This window comes from Chiloscyllium punctatum, chromosome 30, assembly GCF_047496795.1.
Source record: "Chiloscyllium punctatum isolate Juve2018m chromosome 30, sChiPun1.3, whole genome shotgun sequence".
NCBI lineage: Eukaryota > Metazoa > Chordata > Chondrichthyes > Orectolobiformes > Hemiscylliidae > Chiloscyllium > Chiloscyllium punctatum.
This window is the reverse complement of record NC_092768.1, coordinates 1,907,366-1,930,570: the sequence shown is the minus strand read 5'-3', so window position 1 is coordinate 1,930,570 and position 23,205 is coordinate 1,907,366. Positions and strand designations below refer to the sequence as shown.

The 23,205-nt window shown below is 49.8% G+C and overlaps 1 protein-coding gene across 1 annotated transcript in view; it reads right to left on the bottom strand.

The window, feature by feature from the left end:
• The window catches only part of dhx16 (DEAH (Asp-Glu-Ala-His) box polypeptide 16), a 47,786-nt gene that overhangs the window by 6,077 nt on the left and 18,504 nt on the right, over positions 1-23,205 (bottom strand). The window contains exons 9-19 of the mRNA XM_072549778.1: positions 20,943-21,053; positions 20,266-20,381; positions 19,661-19,871; positions 18,348-18,446; positions 17,903-18,055; positions 12,760-12,900; positions 8,872-9,034; positions 7,330-7,448; positions 6,755-6,822; positions 2,021-2,183; positions 1,677-1,838 (exon numbers count right to left, since the gene is read on the bottom strand). Of these exons, the coding sequence (XP_072405879.1) occupies positions 1,677-1,838; positions 2,021-2,183; positions 6,755-6,822; positions 7,330-7,448; positions 8,872-9,034; positions 12,760-12,900; positions 17,903-18,055; positions 18,348-18,446; positions 19,661-19,871; positions 20,266-20,381; positions 20,943-21,053 (1,506 nt within the window). The remainder of the gene's footprint in view (positions 1-1,676; positions 1,839-2,020; positions 2,184-6,754; positions 6,823-7,329; positions 7,449-8,871; positions 9,035-12,759; positions 12,901-17,902; positions 18,056-18,347; positions 18,447-19,660; positions 19,872-20,265; positions 20,382-20,942; positions 21,054-23,205) is intronic.

The following is a 23,205-nucleotide window of genomic DNA, read 5'->3' as shown; positions in this document are numbered from 1 at the left end:
ACAGCGTTTGGTGAACTTCAAACACAGCTACAGAGCCGTAGCACCGAGGAAGGAGGTGTGCCCCATCACTGAACGCTTGCTGACTCTCCGGTGGATCGATCTAACAGATTCTGTTCTTTCTCATCCCCTCGGCCCTGCACACCTTGCCTCTTAAAGGACCTGTTATTCCGCCAATTCCCCTTTGTGAAAGTTCAGACTGAACCTGCTTCCACTGATTTTTTCAGGCAGCAAAATCCAGACCAACCCCCTCCCCACGCCTTCCTTCCCCCCCCCCCTCACAACACCAAAAAGAAAAACCATCTCCCGTTCTGCTTTTAAACCATTCACTCAGCTTCTGGTTACTGACTCGCCCGCTACCGCGAACATGTTTCGATCAGAACTCCTCACGGTCTCAAACACTTCCATTCAATCACCACGCGAACTATTGAGTTCTGAGGAGAGTAATCCCGACTTCTCCAGTCCCCTCACAAAGCTGGTATTCTTGGTACCAGTCCAGACCTGTCAAAAATCACCTACTGGATACAATAAACCCTGCACAACTCTGTCTGATAGCAACCGGCCTTACGGTCAGACTGCTCCCTTGCTGTGTTACAAAAGAAACCCAACATAAATCATCAGGAATTTCACAGCTGGAGTTAAACAGGCAGTTTCGATAGTGGTCGGACTGATCTGTGGGTGGCCACAGATTGGCACAAGACAGCTGGCGCTTTGTTTCGGGACAAGCCGCAACCCTACCCAAGCAGTGGGCGGCACGGTGGCTCAGTGGTTAGCACTGCTGCCTCACAGCGCCAGGACCCGGGTTCGATTCCCAGCCTCAGGCAATTGACTGTGTGGAATTTGCACATTCTCCCCGTGTCTGTTTCCACACTGTAGGGAATCTATGCTTCAGTGACTGTGGCCTGACTCTGCCTTGGCACAGCTCTGTTCTACAGCTGGTCTATGAACAGCCAACCTACACAGACTTGCCCCACTGATTAAACCAAGTAGGGCCTGCAACACCCTCCGGTCAAGGGACTGGCTCCTGTCGTCCGCCACAACAATACACCAGGAGCAGTCCTCCCCTGCCATCACCAGCTCAACCTCCGATCGAATTTTACTGGGCGAGGGCATTCAACATTAAGGACCAGATGTGAGCAGAGAGGGTTAAGAGTCCGTTCAGGCATGGTTTAACTGAACAGTTCCCTGGATAAGGATACCCTTTCCCATTCTGAAGTTCCCGACTCTGGCCCCCTCTCAAGATCACGTGAGCAGCTCCGGCCCTCGCCCTCTCAGAATCCCTACAGTGTGGAAGCTGGCCACACTGACTCCCCTCCAAAGAACATCCCACCCAGACCCACCTCCCTCCGCCCCCCCCCCAACTCTATCCCTGTAACTCTGCATTTCTCGTGGCCCACCCACCTAACCTGCACATCTTTGGACTGTGGGAGGAAACCCACACAGACACGGGGAGAATGTGCAAACTCCGCACAGGTAGTCGTCTGAGGCTGGAATCGAACCCGGGTACTAGCACTGGGAGGAAGCCGCGCTAACCTCTGAGCCACCATTTCACCTAGCAAGGTTCAAATCCAGGTCTGCAGAACACTAGCTTATTTTCACGATTAACAGTCCAGCGAAAATGCCACTTAGCCATCGCCTTCCCCCTTGAGCGTGACCGTCGCTGTGTTCCCCCCTCTCACCTTGCGGATGAGGACGTTATCGCCCGCAGATGATTTCATTTCCACTTCAATCCTCTCCATCAGACCCTCCAACTGGTCCCGCACGTCCCTGGCTCTCCGCATCGACCGGAACTGAATGAAATTCTCATAGCACCACTGCGTGGAGTAGCCGCTTTCTACCCACTGCAGAGGAGTGGGGGGGGGGGGGGGGGACGAGGAGTGAGAAAGGACAGGTCAGGCTTACACGGCCCTCAACGGTGGTGAGATGCATGCGCCACTCCCCTCCCTGCCACCGAACACAAGGAGACTCACACAGTCCCTGAATGCACAGGGTGACTGATTTAGTACCTGCTGCTCCCCCTCACCTGTGTATAGACGTTGAGCAGGACCAGATGATCCCCTCCAGGCAGGAAGAAGTTCATGCGAGCATTGTCAGCATGCACCACCTTGTCTTTGGGCCGGTAGAAGATGGCGTTGTTGACCGACAGCATGGCTGCGATGGTTAGGATCTCCTCAGAGCACTGGTACCTGTGGCAGCGAAATGGCAAATCAGCACACACGGTGTCTGTCAACACTGGTCTTCACCAAATCTCTCAACCACACACTCAAACACAACTTAACTGGGGGGGACAGGAGCCTTGAGCTGATCATTTTTTGCTCAGAGTCACGAGTCCTTTCCTTCTCCAACAATACCACATTGAACAGAGAACATAAGTCGTGCCGACCTGTGGAACCAATCTGGAGCCCATCTAATCTACACTATTCTATTATCGTCCATAGGTTTATCGAATGACCATTTGAATGCTCTTAACGTTCACGAATCTACTACTGTTGCAGGCAGGGCATTCCACGCCCGTACTACTGAGTAAAGAACCTACCTCTGACGTCTGTCCTATATCTATCACCCCTCCATTTAAAGCTATAATCCCCTCGTGCTAGCCATCACCATCCAATGGATGTAATGGGTAGCCATAACTGTGGCAATGTGTTATTTTCAATCATTGTGACTTTATTAAGTGAGGAATAAAACCATATTCTATTTAACTGCGGTCACTTTCTGCAAGGTCAAAATGGGTTTATGACTTGATGGCTATTTTTATGGGCAAAGCAAATGTATACTTAGAGTAACAAATGTAAAAATGTGCAGGTTAAAAACCTTTCACATACAGACACAGGTATGTTTTAAAATGGTTTAATTGCCTTCAAAAAAGCAACAGGTCTGTTGGAGAAAGAAAAATGCAGTGTGGTCTTTTGAAGATCAGTGAATTTGAGTCAGGCAACAACAGCTATTGTTGTGGAGTCACACCTGCTTCTTTTAGCTAAATGACATTGATGGGACTTTTGAATTTTCCAAAATAGTTACATGTATCTGTTAGGGTGTCAGGAATGAGATTAAATCTCTCAGGGATGATCCTGCATGACCCTCTCAAGCAGACAAACAAATGACTCTGCGGGTGTCACGGTTATCTTGGTAGAGATCAAGTAAGAGAATCAAGTTACAATCACAGAGATATAATTGTCACTTCAAGGGACAAATTCGGAAACAATAAATGCTACCAGTAAAATATCTATCAGAAATCAGCTACACACTACCTACCAATGTGAGATTCATATGATGTCTATGCATTGGCAAACCAATTAGATTTCAAGATGTCTCTGATCATGGGCAGGCGAACAAGGGTTAATAAACAGAGACTCTTAGTGGTTAGGAGCACAGCAAAGATGACTGGAGGCAGGAGGAGAACATCAATCAACAGAGGAGAACAAGGGACCTGGGCCCAGTTAACCAGGAAACCCTGGCTGGGTCCGAATCAAAACCACCGCTTTTATTAAGTATTGTTTGTTTTGATAAACTTCATAAACTATAAAAACACATCTATATCTGAAAGGAATCCTGTGATTAATCAGGACCAGTAAGCTTTTAAGATTGGCTTTCTTAACTCAGTTTATGATTGTAATTGACTTGGGTCTTACGATTAGAGCAAAGCCCACAATCTTACAATACACATTGAGGTCAGCGAACGAAGACAGAATTATGTGAGAATACACAGAATTAGTGTCTCCATCACTGGTGCAATGTGTACCAACAAAAAAGACACACTGCGAGAGTCTGGGAAGGTTTCCCTGGCAGTGCCTCCAATACCTGCCATGTGGCATATTACAGCACTGCTGCCTGTAGGAGAGGCACCTCTGTGCCTTGGAAACACATCAGCCATTCCCTCATTGCTGCTGGATCAGAACCCCAGCGCTCTCTCCCTAACAGTACTGTGGGCATACCCACATTAGTGGTTCAAGAAACTAGGTTAGGCCTACTGTCAAAATGGAACATCTTGATAATCTATAAATGCTAGATTTGCCAGCAACATCCAAAGTCCATGAACAATCAGAAGAAAACATCTACAATACAGAAATTATAGGTGTCCAAATGTGAAGTGGGGAGGGGTGGAAAGAGGTGGGCGGTCACGGTGAATTTGGAGACGGCTGTGGTGGTCACAGTGACTTTGGAGACGGCTGTGGTGGTCATGGGGAATTTGGAGACGGTTGTGGTGGTCATGGGGAATTTGGAGACGGCTGTGGTGGTCATGGGGAATTTGGAGACGGTTGTGGTGGTCATGGGGAATTTGGAGACGGCTGTGGTGATCATGGGGAATTTGGAGACGGCTGTGGTGGTCATGGGGAATTTGGAGACGGTTGTGGTGGTCATGGGGAATTTGGAGACGGTTGTGGTGGTCACGGGGAATTTGGATACGGTTGTGGTAGTCATGGAGAATTTGGATACGGTCGTGGTAGTCATGGGGAATTTGGAAAAGGTTGTGGTGGTCACGATGATTTTGGAGACGGTCGTGGTGGTCACGGTGATTTTGGAGATGGTCGCGGTGAATTTGGAGACGGTCGTGGTGAATTTGGAGACAGTCGTGGTGGTCACGGTGATTTTGGAGATGGTCGTGGTGAATTTGGAGACAGTCGTGGTGGTCACGGTGATTTTGGAGATGGTCGTGGTGAATTTGGAGACAGTCGAGGTGGTCACGGTGATTTTGGAGATGGCCGTGGTGAATTTGGAGACGGTCGTGGTGAATTTGGAGACAGTCGTGGTGGTTACGGTGAATTTGGAGACGGTCGTGGTGAATTTGGAGACAGTCGTGGTGGTTACGGTGATTTTGGAGATGGTCGTGGTGAATTTGGAGACAGTCGTGGTGGTTACGGTGAATTTGGAGACGGTCGTGGTGAATTTGGAGACGGTCGTGGTGGTCACGGTGATTTTGGAGATTGTCGTGGTGAATTTGGAGATGGTCTTGGTGGTCACAGGGATTTTGGAGACAGTCATATTAGTCATGGTGATTTTGGAGATGGTCATGGTGAATTTAGGGATGGTTGTGGTCACGGTGATTTTGGAGATGATCGCGGCGGTGGTGTTTTGGGCGATAGCCGTGGTGGTGTTTTTGGGAATGGTCGTGGTGATGGTGTTTTGGGCGATGGTCGTGGTGATGGTGTTTTGGGCGATGGTCGTGTTTTGGGTGATGGTCATAGTGATGGCGTTTTTGGGGACGGTCGTGGCGGTGGTGCTTTTGGGGGGGGGGGGGGGGGGGGGGGTGACCATAGACATAGGAGCAGAAATTAGGCCATTTTGCCCATCAAGTCTGCTCCACCATTCAATCATAGCTGATTAGTTTCTCAACCTTATTCTCCCACTTTCTCCCTGTAATGCTTAGCAATCAAAAACCGATCTACCTTCATCTTAAATATACTCAATGGCCTGGCCTCCACAGCCTTCTGTGACGATGAATTCCACAGATTCACCACTCTCTGGCTGAAGGAGCTTCTTCTTATCCCTTTACTCTAAGGCTATGCCCTTGAGTTCTAATCTCTCCTACCAATGGAAACATCTTCCCAACATCTACTCTGTCCAGGCCATTCAGTGTTCTGTAAGTTTCAATTAGATTCCCCACCACCTGTCCGTTTAAACGCCATTAAACATAGACCCAAAGTCCTCAAACGTTTCTTAGGTGTTAAGCTTTTCATTCCTGGGACCATTTTGGTGAACCTCCTCTGAACGTGCTCCAGTACATCCTTCCTGACATAGAGGGCCCCGAGACTGCACACGATACTCCAAATGTGATCTGACCAGAGCCTCGGAAATACATCCTTGCTTTCATATTCAAGTCCTCTCAAAATAGATGGCAACAGCGGATTTGCCTTCCTAACTACTGACTCAACCTGCAGTGACTGTAATTGATATACATTTGACATTGTCTGCACCAGTTAGGACTGGCGTAAAAAACAGGATTGTAAAAGCTGCAAATTTCAACAGAATGAGGAAGGAACTAAGATAAGCAGACAGGAACAATCTCAATTAGGAAATAGAAGTAAACACCAAACTAGAAAGGAACACAAATTATGGTACATCACAGTTAGCCCAAATAGCTTGGCTCTGTGCTGTAAATTCTTTGTCTTCTCAAACCTGTGAGCAATAAGTATCTATGTGTGTCTATTAAGAAAATCGACTTACAAGGTGTCCCCAAATTCCAGTCACAGACTCGTAGATGGAAACAGGCACTTCAGCCTACCGTGTCTATACTGACCAACAAATACCAAATTACACCAATCCCATTTACTTGGTACACAACCCTCTCAGGTAGAATGCTTCATTCATTCACCACCCTCTGGGTGAAAAAGATCTCCTCTAAACTATTTACTCCTCACCTTAAACTTTCTGGTCTTAAGGCATGGCTTACTGGAGGCAAAGAATAATGGATAAACAGGGCAGCTGAATGCGAAAGCAAGGTTGGTGAATAACTAAAGGGTAAAAAGAGAACTTTGAGATGTTTAGTGAAACCAGCTTGAAAGGGTCTTTTTGACACGTACAGAGGATGCCACAGTGGGATGGGGCTGAAACAGGATAGGGACAACTTGAAAGGGGACCAGACGTGATGGTAAACGCCTCCCTTTCCACCGTGGAATACATTTTATTTGAAAAACCAATTGCTGGAACTAAGGTTTTGAATCGACAAGGAGTTCAGGACTTCTCACGTCAGGGTTTCAACAACGCGCCGGTCAGACCAAACATGGAAGTGGCATCGTCTGTTCTGGCCGTCACTCACCTCTCAGAGGCCAGGATCATTTTGGACAGCATGGGGTCCACAGGGAGTTCTGCCATCCTGCGACCGAGCTAAAACAAAACACAGAGTGTGGTAGGTTAGGGAAGCACGATGCACTGACACAGCGCCAGGGGGGCAGGAGCGAGAGGGGGCAGGAGAGGACCACAGTCAAGAGCAGGGAGGCGGGTGGGAACTGCAGGCCTGCTGCGCTGAGGATTTGGGGAGAAGCTGAGGCGGCGATTTGCCGGAACTCGCGTGCAATCCGCCCAGGTCCGCTCTCAGGAAGGCACCAGGAGTCGGCTCCAATCAGTGATCCGACAACAAGCTGGGCATTTCAGAGCCTGCTGAGGGAAGGGCACGGTTGGAGGGGGGGGTAAGTGGTTCTGGAGAAGAGCCAGTCAGGGGTGGGAGATGGCGCGATTAAGAGGCGACTTGCCGAAGGGTGCACGAGAAGGGCTGCCCGCAGCTCTGGAGGAGAGGGAAGCAAGGGAGGTCCAGGAGAGCAGGGTCAGGAGGCAGAGGCCCCATAAATCCGAGCCATTCCCCACCCCCCTCCCCCGCCGGGCACCGCGCCTTACCTTGGTCAGCTCTCCGAGGTGGTTCAGAGCCCCCAGGGCGTACAGCTGCTCCAAGGCCAGCACTAGGGTCTCGTGAGGAGGGGGGTCCATGAAATCAAAGTGGATCAGGTCGTTGATTCCTGTAAAGAGCAGGGTGCAGCATTAAATGGGGACTCCCTGACAGGCCAAACGGACAGAAGGCGCCCAATAAAGAACAGCCATGTTGTGACAATAATTGCAAAACGCTGTGTGGCCGCTGGAAATCAAAACAGGACGTGGTGGGGCTGGCAGCTTCTGGGAAGACGAAAATAATTCATGTTGAGTTCGAGATAACTCTTTTTTTTAAGAAAGAGACACACGTTGCACGTGGAGTCCAGGAATTTTGCCAATCGAATGCTGAGCGCGACCAAAACCAGATCAGCGGCTTAGCCGATTGATCAGTTGTTGGGGGGAGGTCAGATATCCAGCAGGTCAAAACACGGTTACAAATGTTCTCTTTTCAACCAGTCTTACCGACTCCATTTCCCTCAGCGCTAATCCAGTAAAGACATGGTCATGGAGGAGCAACTGCAGGCTCACTCAGGAGGTTGCTTTTAAGCACTGAACTCAATCAGAGCAAATTCGAGTGTGGGAAAACAAAAAGGTGACCTTTTCGAGACGTACGAATAACAATTTCCATCGCCGCGCTCTCTAAAGGTGTTGGAAAGGGGGCCCTATCCTCGCCCCACTGCCCCAATCACCTCCTGCCTTCCTTTCACAGATCACTGCACCGTAAACCCCCTAGGTTCAATTCCCACGTGGGTCGCGAGCGCACAATGTGGGCTGACATTCTCCGGGAAGCAGGGCTGGAGTGCCGCACTGTCTTCCTGAGGAGACATTTGGAGTGCCGCACTGTCTTCCTGAGGAGACATTTGGAGTGCCACATGGTCGTCCTGAGGAGACATTTGGAGTGCCGCACTGTCTTCCTGAGGAGACATTAAATTGGGATCCTGTTGGTACTAGTTTCCACACCAGTCAGTGAGACAGAAACCAAGACATGCACCGTTTCCTTTGTGGAGAGAGTTATTGACTTGCTCAGTGTCAGCCCTCTCATCCCACACTGACCTCTCCATTTATATGTGCTCAGACAATTAAAAGCCCACTACTTGTTTGTCTCAGTCTCCAATGAAGACACTGACAAACGTGAGTAGAAATTGAAACAGAAATTGCTGGCAAAGCTCTGGAAGTCTGGCAGCATCTGGCAGCATTTCTGGACAGAAATCAGAAGTAACGCTTCCCCTCTGGTGACCCTTCCCTCGGAAGGAGATATTGACCAGACCCTGACAACGAATGTGACGTTAACGCGAAGCGAAGCAGGTCAACACACCGTGCCCTGGTCAGTGTTGACCAACAACACTGAGAACAGAATTCACGGCACTGAATACCGGCTCCCGCTGCGAACAAAGGAGACCACCAGAGTTACAACAGTGACTGCAGCAGCTCGAAACCACTGCAAGTCGGCTGTGAAGTGTCTGGACGGGCTGAGATGGTGCCGTATAACAAACCCCACTTCTATTTCCTTACCTAAACTCTTCAGCAGCAGCACCACGTTGCCCAGGTTTGTTCGCTGTATTTCCGGGATGGACGTTTCCTCCATTTCGTGCTTGAAGGCCCAGGCTGTGTAGAGGCGGAAGCACTTCCCGGCAGCCACGCGGCCAGCCCTGCCAGCTCGCTGGTTAGCTGAGGCCTGGAGTCACAAGGAGGCAGGGGCCGACAGGGTTAGAGCAGCAGGCACTTCCGCCGCCGGCTGGCGAACTACAATCACTGCTTCAGGACGGCCGCGGGCTAATCCTCGTGGCCGGGAGAGTCGGGGACCGGGCTGAACAACGTTAAAACTGGCTTTGTGCGTGGAAAGTCAGGTCTCACAAACTGGATTGAGTTTTTTTGAGGAGGTAACAAAGAGGATTGATGAGGGCAGAGCGGTAGATGTGATCTATATGGATTTCAGTAAGGCGTTTGACAAGGTTCCCCATGGGAGACTGGTTCGCAAGGTTAGATCTCATGGAATACAGGGAGAACTAGCCATTTGGATACAGAACTGCGAGCAATTCTGGTCTCCTTCCTATCGGAAAGATGTTGTGAAACTTGAAAGGGTTCAGAAAAGATTTACAAGGACGTTGCCAGGGTTGGAGGATCTGAGCTACAGGGAGAGGCTGAACAGGCTGGGGCTGTTTTCCCTGGAGCGTCGGAGGCTGAGGGGTGGCCTTATAGAATTTTTAAAAATTATGAGGGGCATAGATAGGATAAATAGACAAAGTCTTTTCCCTGGGGTCAGGGAGTCCAGAACTAGGGGGCATAGGTTTAGGGTGAGAGGGGAAAGATATAAAAGGGACTCAAGGGGCAACTTTTTCACACAGAGGGTGGTACGTGTATGGAATGAGCTGCCAGAGGAAGTGGTGGAGGCTGGAACAATTGCAACATTTAAGAGGCATTTGGATGGGTACATGAATAGGAAGGGTTTGGAGGGATATGGGCCCGGTGCTGGGGAATGGGACTAGATTGGGTTGGGATATCTGGTCGACATGGACGGGTTGAACCAAAGGGTCTGTTTCCATGCTGTACATCTCTATGACTCCAAGTCCACACTGACCCTCTGAAGAGTAATCCACCCAGACCTATTCTCCTACCCTATTACTCTACATTTATCCCTGACTAATGCAACTAACCCACATATCCCTGAACACTATGGGACAATTTAGCATGGCCAATTTATCCTAACCTGCACGTCTTTGGACTGTGGGAGGAAACTGGAGCACCCGGAGAAAACCCACGCATGACACGGGGAGAATGTGCAAACTCTACACACAGTCGCCCGATGCTGGAATTGAACCTGGGTCCTTGGCACTGTGAGGCAGCAGTGCTAACCACTGTTAGCAGTTCCCCGAACCTGCCCCGCAGGCCCAACAAGGTCTGGTTGGAACCTCAAATCCACATCCTCGCCTTACCCTGATAAATTCTCACTCCTTGCTTCAGAAACATCGAAATACTTCTCTTAAAAATGCTCAGAGCATCTGCTTCTTCTGAGGAAGAGAGTTCCAAACACTCACGACCCTTTCAGAGTTAACGAATCTCCTTTCCTAAATGGGCGGTCCCTTATTTTTAAATTGTTCTACAGTCACCCACAAGGCGCATCAACCTTTCCATGTTCACCTGACGTAAGACGCTAAGAGGTCTTGACATTTTAATCAAGTCACCTCTTACTCTTTCAGAGCTCTTTCAGATATAATCCTAACCTGTCCAACCCTCCTCCTCAAGACAGCCTGGCCTCTCAAAGTCTCAAAAATTTGAACGCATTCATATCCTTCCTTAATAAGACAACCGGTATGATACACAGTCTTGAGTCATAGAGATGTACAGCACAGACAGTGAACCCTTCCATCCAACCCGTCCATGCCGACCAGATACCCGAAATTAAACTAGTCCCGTTTGCCAGCACTTGGCCCATATCCCTCCAAACCCTTCCTATTCATATACCCATCCAGATGCCTTTTAAATGTTGTAATTGTACCAGCCTCCACTACTTCCTCTGGTAGCTCATTCCATACACGTACCACCCTCTGTGTGAAAAAGTGGCTCCTTACGTCTTTTATCTCACACCTTACCTGCGCCGCCACGTTGACTATCCCAACCCAGGCAAAAGACCATGTCTATTTGTCTTATCCATGCCTGTCATGATTTTGTAAACCTCTATAAGGTCACCCCTCAGCCTCCGATGCTCCAGGGAAAACAGCCCCAGCCCATTCACCCTCTCCCTGTACCTCAAATTCTCCAACCCTGGCAACATCCTCGTAAATCTTTTCTGAACCCTTTCAGATTTCACAACATCTTTCCTATAGCAGAGAGGCCAGAATTGAATGCACTATTCGAAAAGTGGTCTAATCAGTGTCCTGTACGCAGCATGACCTCCCAGCTCCGATACTCAGTGCACTGACCAATAAAAAAAAGTGTGCCAAATGCCACCTTTACCCCCCCCCCCCCCCCCCCACCCCCACAGTTTACCTGTACTTCCACCTTCTAGGAAACTATGAACATGCACCCCAAGGTGTTTTCATTCACTAACAGCAGCACGGAGGCTCAGTGGTTAGCACTGCTGCCTCACAGCATCAGGGTCCCGGGTTCGATTCCAGCCTTGGGCGACTGTCTGTGTGGAGTTTGTACATTCTCCCCATGTCTGCATGGGTTTCCTCCGGGTGCTCCGGTTTCCTCCCACTGTCCAAAGATGTGCAGTTCAGGTGAATTGGCCGTGCTAAATTGTCCGTAGTGTTAGGTGCATTAGTCAGAGGGAAATGGGTCTGGGTGGGTTACTCTTCGGAGGGTCGGTGTGGACTTGTTGGGCTGAAGGGCCTGTTTCCACACTTTAGGGAATCTAATCTAACTCTCCACAAGTCCAGGAAAAGCAGCAATCTAATCTGGACACAGCATGGTCCCATCAACTGCACTGTGATCATCACTAGATAATTGGCTTCTGTGATGTTGGTGAGGAATAAGGATTGACCCAGGACACTGTAGATACCTTTCCCTGTCCCTTTTCCAAAACAAAAGCACCCGATCATACTTTGCATCCAAGTAAGTAAGTAGAAGGAGGCCTCAGGTAACAAGTGGTCTGCAGAACACCACCTCTGGCACTGCATGAGATGATCAGCCAAGATCATCTTTCTGCCCCATTGTACTAAACAATACTTCTCCCTCAGTTGGCATCAGTGAATGCTGTTTGTGTGAGCTTGCTGTGCTCAAATTGGTTGCTGTTCCGTCCTACATGTCAAAGGAGTGGGTGCGTCAGGGATTAGAGTATGTCATTCTTTAAGTGCGCTCATGACCCCTGGGTGGAACTTGACCCCTGACCTTCTGAATCAGGGTGGAGTAAGGATGGTGCTAGAAAGGGAGCCCATGCTGAGCCATCGTTGGTATCAACAGGACGGTGTATATCTCTCAGAAGGAAGGCAGGTTGACCTGCAGAGAATGGTATGTGCCCAATGGTTACAGTCATAGAGATGTACAGCATCGAAACAGACCCTTCGGTCCAACCCCTCCATGCCGACCAGATATCCCAACCCAATCTAGTCCCACCTACCAGCACCCTCCAAACGCCTTCTTCACTATCCTACCTACCTGTGACTTGTTGGACTGAAGGACCTGATTCCAGACTGTAGGGATTCTATGATTATAAGTGAGTGGCCTTGTCCTCCTGATTTGTGTGTAAACGTAAAACCAAAAGGGTAGCACTGGGTGTGAAGTGCTTCAGGAGATTCTCAAGTTGCTGTGTGAATGCAGAATGCCTTAAATCACACCTGTTTTCAGATGCTGATATCCCCGCTACCACTGCCTCTAACCGAGGAGCACCCCCTCAAACCGCGTGTGTGCACGCGCACACACACACACAGACACACACACACACAGGGTGAAGGCACCCACCTTGGAGCAGGGTGTGACAATGAGAGACTCCATGCCTGTGCGTGCATTGTAACTCTTCTGCTTGCAGAAACCGGGGTCGATCACATAGATGATCCCATCGATGGTCAGGGAGGTCTCCGCGATGTTGGTGGCGATGACAACCTGGGGCGGGCAACAGGGCAGCAGCGGAGAGGGAAAGAGAGAGCTCGAGTTAACGACAGCAAAGTTGAGAGTCTGTGCAGAGTGGCTCCGTGTTGAGGAGGGATGGGGGAGCTGGGCCTCAGAGGGCCTCACTTCCTCAGCAGCCTCAGCCACATCCTGGGAATCGCAGGCATCTTGGGTTCACCACCTAACTTGCACTTCCTCATTCTCAGGTTGAATGTTTTTTTTTAAAAAGTCAGCTACAACTTAACGAGGACATTTCCATGCACTCACAGGTATGAGTAACCACTACTGAAATCTCAGCTCTCCCGCTTTTGTACATGGGGCTGCTTAAAGGACACAACTGCCTGAACTTCAAGGGCTGGAGAGTAGGGATGGGGGAAGGGGTAGCTTGTTTCCCAAAGACCTAAGGCTGAATATCTTGCCCCATATCAAGCAATTCTTCACCAGTGAGCTGATCCATCACTAACAACTTTTATTGGAAAAGCAGCAATCCAGAAAAAGATTTACAGAGCCTAGCCGTAAGTCACAAGCCAGGACTGAGACGGAATGCTCTTTACTTGCTTCGATGAGGACAGATCCAATAACACTCGTGCAGTTCAAGAGCTTTTCTTAGCACCCCATCCAACACATTCACAACTCACCCTCTCCACCACACAGTGGCAGCAGTGTGCACCCAGTTTATAAGACATACTGCAGTAACTCAGTTAAAAATCACACACCAGGTTATAGTCCAACAGGTTTAATTGGAAACACACTATCTTTCGGAACGACGCTCCCTCATCAGGTGATAGTGGAGGGCTCGATCGTAACACAGAATTTATAGCAAAAATTTGCAGTGAGATGTAACTGAAATTATACATTGAAGAATTGATTGTCTGTTAAGCCTTTCATCTGTTTGAATACCGTGATAGTTTCATGTGTAAATCACAAAACCATTTTTAAAATGTTGCATTCTCAGACTAACTGTTAACAATGGTGATAGCTAGACAATATGTTGAAGGTGTTAGCCCCCTGTGTTCTCTGTTGGGCAATGGGACCCTATGTGAGAATCTCTCCGGCTATGTCGAAGGCATCTTGAAACCTATTGTACAGGGGATCCCCAGCTTCTGTCGCGACACTACGGATTTCTTACAGAAACTCAGCACCCACGGACCAGTCGAACCGGGAACATTCCTCGTCACAATGGACGTTTCCGCACTCTACACCAGCATCCCCCACAAGGATGGCATCGCGGCAACAGCCTCAGTACTCAACACCAACAACTGCCAGTCTCCAAACACTATCCTACAACTCATCCGCTTTATCCTCGATCATAACGTCTTCACCTTTGACAACCAATTTTTCATCCAGACACACGGAACAGCCATGGGGACCATGCCAACATTTTTATGCACAGGTTCGAACAAGATTTCTTCTCTCTGCAGGATCTCCAACCAACATTATACACCAGACACATTGATGACATTTTCTTCCTCTGGACCCATGGCGAGGAGTCACTGATAAAACTACACAGGGACATCAACAAGTTTCATCCCACCATCAAACTCACCATGGACTACTCTCGACTATCTGTCTCATTCTTGGACACGTGCGTCTCCATCAAGAACGGACACCTCAGCACCACACTCTACCGCAAACCCACAGACAACCTCACAATGCTACACTTCTCCAGCTTCCACCCAAAACATATTAAAACAGCCATTCCCTATGGACAAGCCCTAAGCGTACACTGGATCTGCTCAGATGAGGAGGAACGTGACGGACACCTGGAAGTACTCAAGGATGCTCTCACAAGAACGGGGTACGATGCTCAACCATCGACCGCCAGTTCAGACGTGCCACAGCAAGGAACCGTAATGACCACCTCAGGAGACAGACACGTGCTGCAACTGACAGGGTATCCTTCGTTGTTCAGTACTTCCCAGGGGCTGAAAAATTACGCCATGTTCTTCATGACCTGCAACACATTATCAGTGTGGATGAGCACCTCACCAAGACCTTCCCCACACCTCCACTACTTGCCTTTAATCAACGCCAAACCTCAAACAGATCATTGTTCGTAGCAAACTGCCTGGCTCTCAGGACAACTCCATACAACCCTGTCACGGTGGACGCTGCAAGACGTGTCAGAGTGTGGACATAGATACCACCATTACGTGTGGGAACACCTCCCACCTTGTACATGGCAGGTTCTCATGTGACTCAGCCAGTGGTGTCTATCTTATACGTTGCAGGCAAGGAGCCCTGAGGCGTGGTACATTGGGGAAACCGAGCAAAGGCTACGACAACGGATGAATGGGTACCGCACAACAATCAACAGACAGGAGGGTTCCAGGATAGTGGTCCAGGACATTTGACCTCGGACCTTCGGGTGACCATCCTCCAAGGTGGACTTCGGGACAGGCAGCAGCAAAAAACGGCCAAACAGAGGCTGATAGCTAAGTTTGGTACCCATAGGGAGGGCCACAACCGGGACCTTGGGTTCATGTCACATTACAGGTGACCACCATTGCATTGTACACACACACACACACAGACAAAGACCCACATGCACACATATATTTTGTGGGGTGAATTTGTACTTGCAGGGCCACATTGTACTTTGCTCAAAAACTGCATACATTCATGTAAAAGGCCATTATCTCACTTTTTAGATTAGAATCAATCTAAACATTATGGCATAGACAGAGAACACAGGGGGCTAATACCTTCAACATATTGTCTAGCTATCATCCATTGTTAATAGCTAACCCAAGAATGCAACTTTTTAAAAAAGGTTTTGTGATTTACACATGAAAGAAGTGAAACTATCACGGTATTCAAACAGATGAAAGGCTTAACAGACAATCAATTTTTCAATGTATAATTTCAGTTACATCACACTGTACATGTTTGCTATAAATTCTGTGTTAGGATTGAGCCCTCCACTATCACCTGATGAAGGAGCAATGCTCCAAAAACTGGTGTGCTTCGAATTAAACCTGTTTGGACTATAACCTGGTGTTGGTGATTTTTTTAACTTTGTACACCCCAGTCCAACACCAGCATCTCCAAATCATGTAGTAACTCATTAAGCCTACTGGGTCAGCACTTTACAAACCTGCAACCTCTGCTGTCTAGAAGGTCAAGGGGAGCAGATGCATGGGAACATCGCTGTCTGCTAGTTTGCCCTCCAAGCCATTCTCCGTCCCAAGATGGAAATATTTGATTTGGTCTATTACTGTCACACGTACCTGGGTACAGTGAAAATTTACATTCAGGTGATAGAACAGAGCGAGGGATACTATGTTATGGCTGCAGGGATGGTGCATAAAGGATGAGATTAACATTAAATGGGGCAGCTCGGTGGCTTAGTGGCTAGCACTGCTGCCTCGCAGCACCAGGGTCCCAGGTTTGATTCCAGCCTCAGGGCGACTCTCCGTGTGGAGTTTGCACATTCTCCCAGTGTCTGTGTGGGTTTCGTCCGGGTGCTCCGGTTTCCTCCCACAGTCCAAAGATGTGCAGGTTAGGGTGAATTGGCCATGCTAAATTGCCTATAGTGTTAGGTGCAGGGGTAAATGTAGGAAAATGGGTCAGGGGGGGTTACTCTTTGCGGGTCGGTGTGGACTTGTTGGGCTGAAGGGCCTGTTTCCACACTGTAGGGAATCTATTCTAATCTTGTTACAATAACGATGCTTCAGTGAAGTACTTAATTGGCTGCAAACTGCTTTAGGACCTGATGGGCGCTAGATAAATGTGCAAAAGTATAACAGAGGATGTTGGAAATCTGAAACAAACTCCGAGAATGCTGGGGGAGCTGAGCGGGTCCAACAACAACTCCGGACAATGAAATGTTTCAAGACCAATGATCCTTTCTGCAGAAGTTTGGGGGAGGGGGGTTGAGAGGTCACACATTTAGGTACCTCTGGGAATGAATTCGTTCCGAGGATGAGGGGTTTATGAGGATAGACTGCAGAGGCTACGACTGCTCTCTTTGGAAAGAGAAGGAGGCGGCTAAGAGGAGACTTGGTAGAAGTCTTCAAAATCACGGGGGCACTGGATAGATAGAGAAACCTGCCAGTAGAAGGATTGAGAACTAGAAGGCACTGATTTAAAAAGGGATTTACAAAAGAAGCAAATGCGACGCAAGAGAAAGCTTTTTGTCACATGTTGGGTTCGGGCCTGGAATTCACCGCCTGGGGATGTGGTGGAGGCAGGCTCGATTGAGGAATACAAGGGGACAGGGACAATTATTTAAACAGGAACAACGTGCAAGGGTATGGGGAAAAGGGAGGAGATCGGCACAATGTAATGAAGCTCGCTTCGAGAGGCTGTGGAGACCCGATGGGGCTGAATGGTCTCTTTCTGAGAGATTCCGGGAATGAGGAAAAGTGAAATCAATGGTTGGTTAACTGCAAGTGAGAATGCACCATCCCGAAAGACCACGCTCCTAGCTAGCTAAAGGAAAAGGGAATAAAAAAAGTGCGGCAAAGGCATGGGGTACAAAGCATCGTGACAATAGTTCATGGAGTGATGGGCGTGGGTGTGTGCACCCAAAACACCAGCAATCTAAAGATGTGCCAATTAGGTGGACTGACCACACTCAACTGCCCACAGTGTCCAGAGAGGTGTAGGTTAGCTGGATTAGGCATTGAAATGCCAGGTTACAGGGATGGGGGCGGGGGGGGGGGGAAGGGATCTGGATGGAATGTGCTCCAGGGGGGGTTGGTGTGGACTCGATGGACTGAGTGGCCAGCTTCCACACTGTAGGGATTCAACGATTGCTGGGGCCCAGTGCGCTCTCTGCACATGTGAATACCTCAGAAATCTCACGTAAACAATGTTGGTGATTTATGTCAGCTTATGCTCAGGATGGGTCCCAGAAGGCTCCCTACAAAACTAATCCTGGCCCACGCGGCCATCACCGACACTGCCACACTCACTCCTGGCAGCGGAAGGACGCTTTACCTGGGAGGGGTCACTTTAAAATAGTCACAATTAGCGTGGGCTCGCCCCTCACCTTCCTGGCACCTGCTGGGGTGGGCTCAAAGATCTTGGCCTGCATGTCGGAGGGGAGGTTGGCGTAAATGGGTAGAACCAGCAGCTCGGCAATCTTGGAGCCCAGGCGACGGCATCGCTCCTGCAACATCTCGCACGTGGTCTCGATTTCCTCCTGTACAAGCAGCAAGGCACTCCATCACAAGGGGGAGGGGGAGGCAGGGGTCAGCACAAAGCATAGGGGCCCAGCCGTCGGCGGCTTTGACTCAACGCAGCGAGTGCCCGGGCACCGGGAATAACACAAGGAACGACACGGAGCATCAGCTCGGCTCGGCTCGGTTCAGCCAACACGCGGCGGTGAGATCTGCACGGCTTAACTGATTGGCCAGTGGCCAGCCGCGGGACGGATCTGGTCAGCCCAGCCTGAGGGGATCCCGGCTGAGTGACCGGCCCCGTGGCCTCCTTACCTGACCGGTGAGGAACACCAGAATGTCGCCAGGAGCTTGAGTGACGTGAATCTGCAGGACAGAAACCACGCAGGCTTCCAGATAGTCCGCTTCAGGGGCCTATGGGGAAGAGAGCAAATGCAAATATTTACTCAGGCTTCTGTGCTGACAGAGGGGCATTTGAGCTTGGGGGGACCCACTGTCGTTCAGGGGCTCACGTGTGCTACCTTCGCCTGGGGACACCAGCACAGGACAGGTGAAGCCACATCGTCTTTATCCTCCTGGAACCACATGCTGCCTGTTAACGCCAAGCCCACAGCTGCTCCCCCCCCCCCCCCACCACCAGCCCCCCGAGGGAGATCTCAGGCGATGCCACAGACGAGGGATCCAGCCTGGGATCTGTGTGATCTGCTGGCATCAGTCACACCCATCAAGCGTCAGAGACCGTAACTATGAAGACATCACGACGCTCCGACCTTTCGTATCATGGGACAGCACAACACAGAGACCACACTCTCCTCGCCTCCCCTCCTCCCTTCCCCCCTCCCCCCCCCCCTCCGACAGCACCCCAATCCAGGTGACATTATTCAGAAATCTTGGAGAGCACTGGAGGTCACTCAAGCCATGGGGCCTATGCTGGCTCTTTGAGAGCGCCACCCACATTATTATTGCTTTATTCACCATTATTATTCAATGAATTATTCATTGTGATTTCTTGTTAGGAGTGTCCTTCCTCGGTCTCATACCTGACCCCTGCACGTTTTCAGTCCCCTTCCTCTGAAGAAAGATTTAAAGCAGTTCTGCCTCTTAGTTCCAATCCATAGCAATTCCCCCTCTCCCCCCCACTGAGGCATTTCTCTCAGTCTACTCTTGGCCATTTACCTCAAACCCACTGGTTACTGATCTGATGAAAGGGGTGAGGGGACCTCCTTAACAAAAACCCTTCATCACTTGGGCATAAGGAGGATGGGCCCAGATTCTCTCATCTCTCCCCTCCATTGAAGCTCTTCATCACTAGCAATTCTCCTCAGCTCGCACCCCAGGGCCCTGACATCCGCGTCCTACGCCCGGCCGGTGAACACCCCCGCAGTTTAACAAGCGGGAACCATGCCGCACAGTGTTCGCGAACAATCGCCCCGCGTGCTACTTTTGTGGCCAGCGAATACCGACACGCTCCAGAGAACCCAGCATGGTCATCAGTCGAGCACAGCTTTGTTCATCACCCACTCCAGAGGGAAGGAGTTGGCAACGTCAGCTCCCGCTGCACCTCCACCCCCTATGGAGGACTCTGGACGGACATTCCCCCCTCGAAATGCCCCACACGATCCTGGTACCTTGGTGTAGTAAATATCAACGGGGAACCGTCGCCCCGGGATACGAAAGATCGGAGCCTCGTCGAAAAACGTCGAGAACTTCTCAGTGTCCAGCGTGGCGCTCGCAATCAGGACCTTCAGGTCAGGGCGGAAGCGGGAGATGTCTTTAATCAGCCCGAAGAGAATGTCAGTGTGAAGTGTGCGCTCGTGGGCTTCGTCAATGATCACCACGCTGTGAAGACAGACAGACGACACACATCAGCCAAGACCATGCAGCAGGGGAAGGGTTACCCTGCACCTTGAGCACACGCTTGGGAAGTGCCCAGCACCCCGTGCATACACACGGGGCATAACTCAAGCACTGTACGAATGCACTCATGTGTTGCCCAGCACGGCACAAACATGCTTAAATTATCCAGCATCACGCAAACACCCACCCACCCACCCATTACACAGATTCCGCACGAATCCCAGCATCATGCAAACACACACACCCCAGCACTGCGGGAACATGATATTCGGAGCTTGCCAGACTGAAGAAAGCTCTTCCTATCATCCCCGACGTATTGTAACGTTCTGTGACGCTCAGTAACCACCGCGCTCTCTCATGTGGGAACCTTGCTCACCTATATCCAGCCAAGTCTGGCTCCGTGAGGAATTCCCTCAGCAGCATTCCATCTGTCATGTACTTTAGCACCGTCCGCTCCGAGGTGCAGTCTTCAAACCGGATACTGTAGCCAACCTGGGGAGTTACGTGTGCAGGAGTCAGATGGCCACCGCCTTTGAATGCTCACCACGCAATGAAGTACTCAACTCATGACCGCTCCTTACATAATACCCTCTCTCAACCCCTGCCTCTGCTCCTTTTCCCAGGGTTACTTTTCTGCACTGACTTAACATTCCCACTCATCTCCCATCCAGCATTGTTGATGGATCATGGCAGGTGTCAGCCATAAGGCTTTTGAGTCCTGTCCTGCCATTAACGTGGAGACTCCCCCATCTTTCCCTTCACCGCTACCGTCTTGCTTTGGCCCCTTACCCCTCAGTACCCAATGCTCACCAAAACCAACCAGTTACACACTAAAGCAATAAATTCAACGTGCATTAATTGTTTTTAAAATGCATTCTTGCCACCTGTATTTCCCTCTTCTCACGCCCTGCATTCTTTTCATTGCTTGCTGGCCCCCCTCTTCCGCTGTCATTATGCCTGCTCATTCCCCCCACCCCGACGGTCCAAACCTCTCCCATCACACTGTCCTTGGCTCAGTTTTTTCTCTCTCGGTGCCACAGATGAACAGCTCACCTCATTTCCCAGCTTGACCCCGATCTCCTGCGCCACTCGGGCGGCCACGCTCATGGCTGCCACGCGCCGAGGCTGCGTGCACCCGATCTTCATCCCCCCAGCCGTGTAGCCCTGCGGAGACAGCGTCGGAAACTCAACACCGGATCATCAGGGAACGAGTGCGAAGCAAAGCTCCAGCGAGGTGCGAGAATGAACCAGCTCAGGGCTGCAACGTTGCAGCCGGACTGTTGGTAACACGAGCTGCACTTTTAACCAACCAGAGGTTGCGGGCGGGGGGGGGCTCAAGTGGGTAGAGGGTAGTGCAAATCTGACAATCCACCTGAGCCCATGGAATTACTGCCCTGTGACTCAGCCCAGTATTTCAGAGGGTGAAATATTCAAATGGGATCCATTTGACAAGATCAAGTGTCGCATAAAGCCTTACTTTTTGCACATACTAATATGTACTAATATATGGTACGTATAGTACCATATGTACTATATGGTGGCTCAGCTGTCAGCACTGCTGCCTCTCAGGGCCAGGGACTCAGGTACGATTTCAGCCTCGGGCGACCGTCTGTGTGGACTTTCTCCCCTGTTCTGCGTGGGCTTCCTCTGGCTGCTCCAGTTTCCTCCCAAAATCTATAGATGTGGAGGTCAAGGTGAATTGGCCATAGCATTCAGAGATGTGTAGATTGGGTGCATCAGTCAGGGGTAAATGCAGGGGGATGGGTTACTCTTCGGAGGTTTGGTGCAGACTTGTTGGGCCGAAGGGCCTGCTCCACACTGTTGAGATTCTAATTTATAAATACCAAGAACACTGCGGTAACCACAAGGCCATCTCATTCCTTAGTGCCACTGGTCTGGGTTTCTCTCGGGTCACGCCTAAGGTGGGGGGGAATGTATGTGTGCAATGAGCGGTCGGGGTGGGTGGAGGAAGCGGAAAGAAGAACAATATTTAAAAGGCATCTGGACAGGTTTATGAAGAGGAAAGGTTGAGGGGGATATGGGCCAAATGCTGGCAAATGGGACAAGATTAGCTGAGGATATGACCAAAGGGTCTGTTTCTGTGCTGTACCACTCCATAAATATGAGAAGGACGCCTGTGGGAGACTTGGGAGCAGATGGTAATGAATGATGGCCAGTATCTAATAGATTGCTTTGAGTACAATATAGGGAGCAGCTTAAGATAAGACGTGCAATAAGTTGGGAGGAACAGTTGACTTTGTTCCCCAGAAGTTTCCATCTTGTAGTTTTATTCCAGGGCATGATCACGGCTGGTGCCAGACGAGCAAGTGCAGGTTGATTGATATGATCAGCCAACAACTCCAGTATCATTGTAACGAGCAACTCGCATCTTGGAAGGTGGGCAAGGTTCCTGATCCTGTGTCGCCCTCCATCTAGAAATGCTGGTAAACACATTGCTGTCTCACATGATAAACATAGGAGTGTCTCACAGGTTGAATACTACTCTGCATCACTCCCAGTTTCACAGGTTGAACACTGCTCTGTATCATTCCCAGTTTCACAGGCTGAACACTGCTCTGCATCACTCCCAGTTTTACAGTTTGAACACTGCTCTGTATCATTCCCAGTTTCACAGGCTGAACACTACTCTGCATCACTCCCAGTTTCACAGGCTGAACACTGCTCTGCATCACTCCCAGTTTTACAGTTTGAACACTGCTCTGTATCATTCCCAGTTTCACAGGTTGAACATTGCTCTACATCACTCCCAGTTTTACAGGCTGAACACTGCTCTGTATCACTCCCAGTTTTACAGGTACAACACTGCTCTGTATCACTCCCTGTTTTACAGGCTGAACATTGCTCTGTATCACTCCCTGTTTTACAGGTACAACACTGCTCTGTATCACTCCCTGTTTTACAGGTACAACACTGATCTGTATCACTCCCAGTTTTACAGGTATAACACTGCTCTGTATCACTCCCAGTTTTACAGGTATAACACTGCTCTGTATCACTCCCAGTTTTACAGGCTGAACACTGCTCTATATCACTCCCTGTTTTACAGGCTGAACACTGCTCTACATCACTCCCAGTTTTACAGGCTGAACACTGCTCTGTATCACTCCCTGTTTTACAGGCTGAACACTGCTCTGTATCACTCCCAGTTTTACAGGCTGAACACTGCTCTGTATCACTCCCAGTTTTACAGGCCGAACACTGCTCTGTATCACTCCCAGTTTTACAGGCTGAACACTGCTCTGTATCACTCCCAGTTTTACAGGCTGAACACTGCTCTGTATCACTCCCAGTTTTA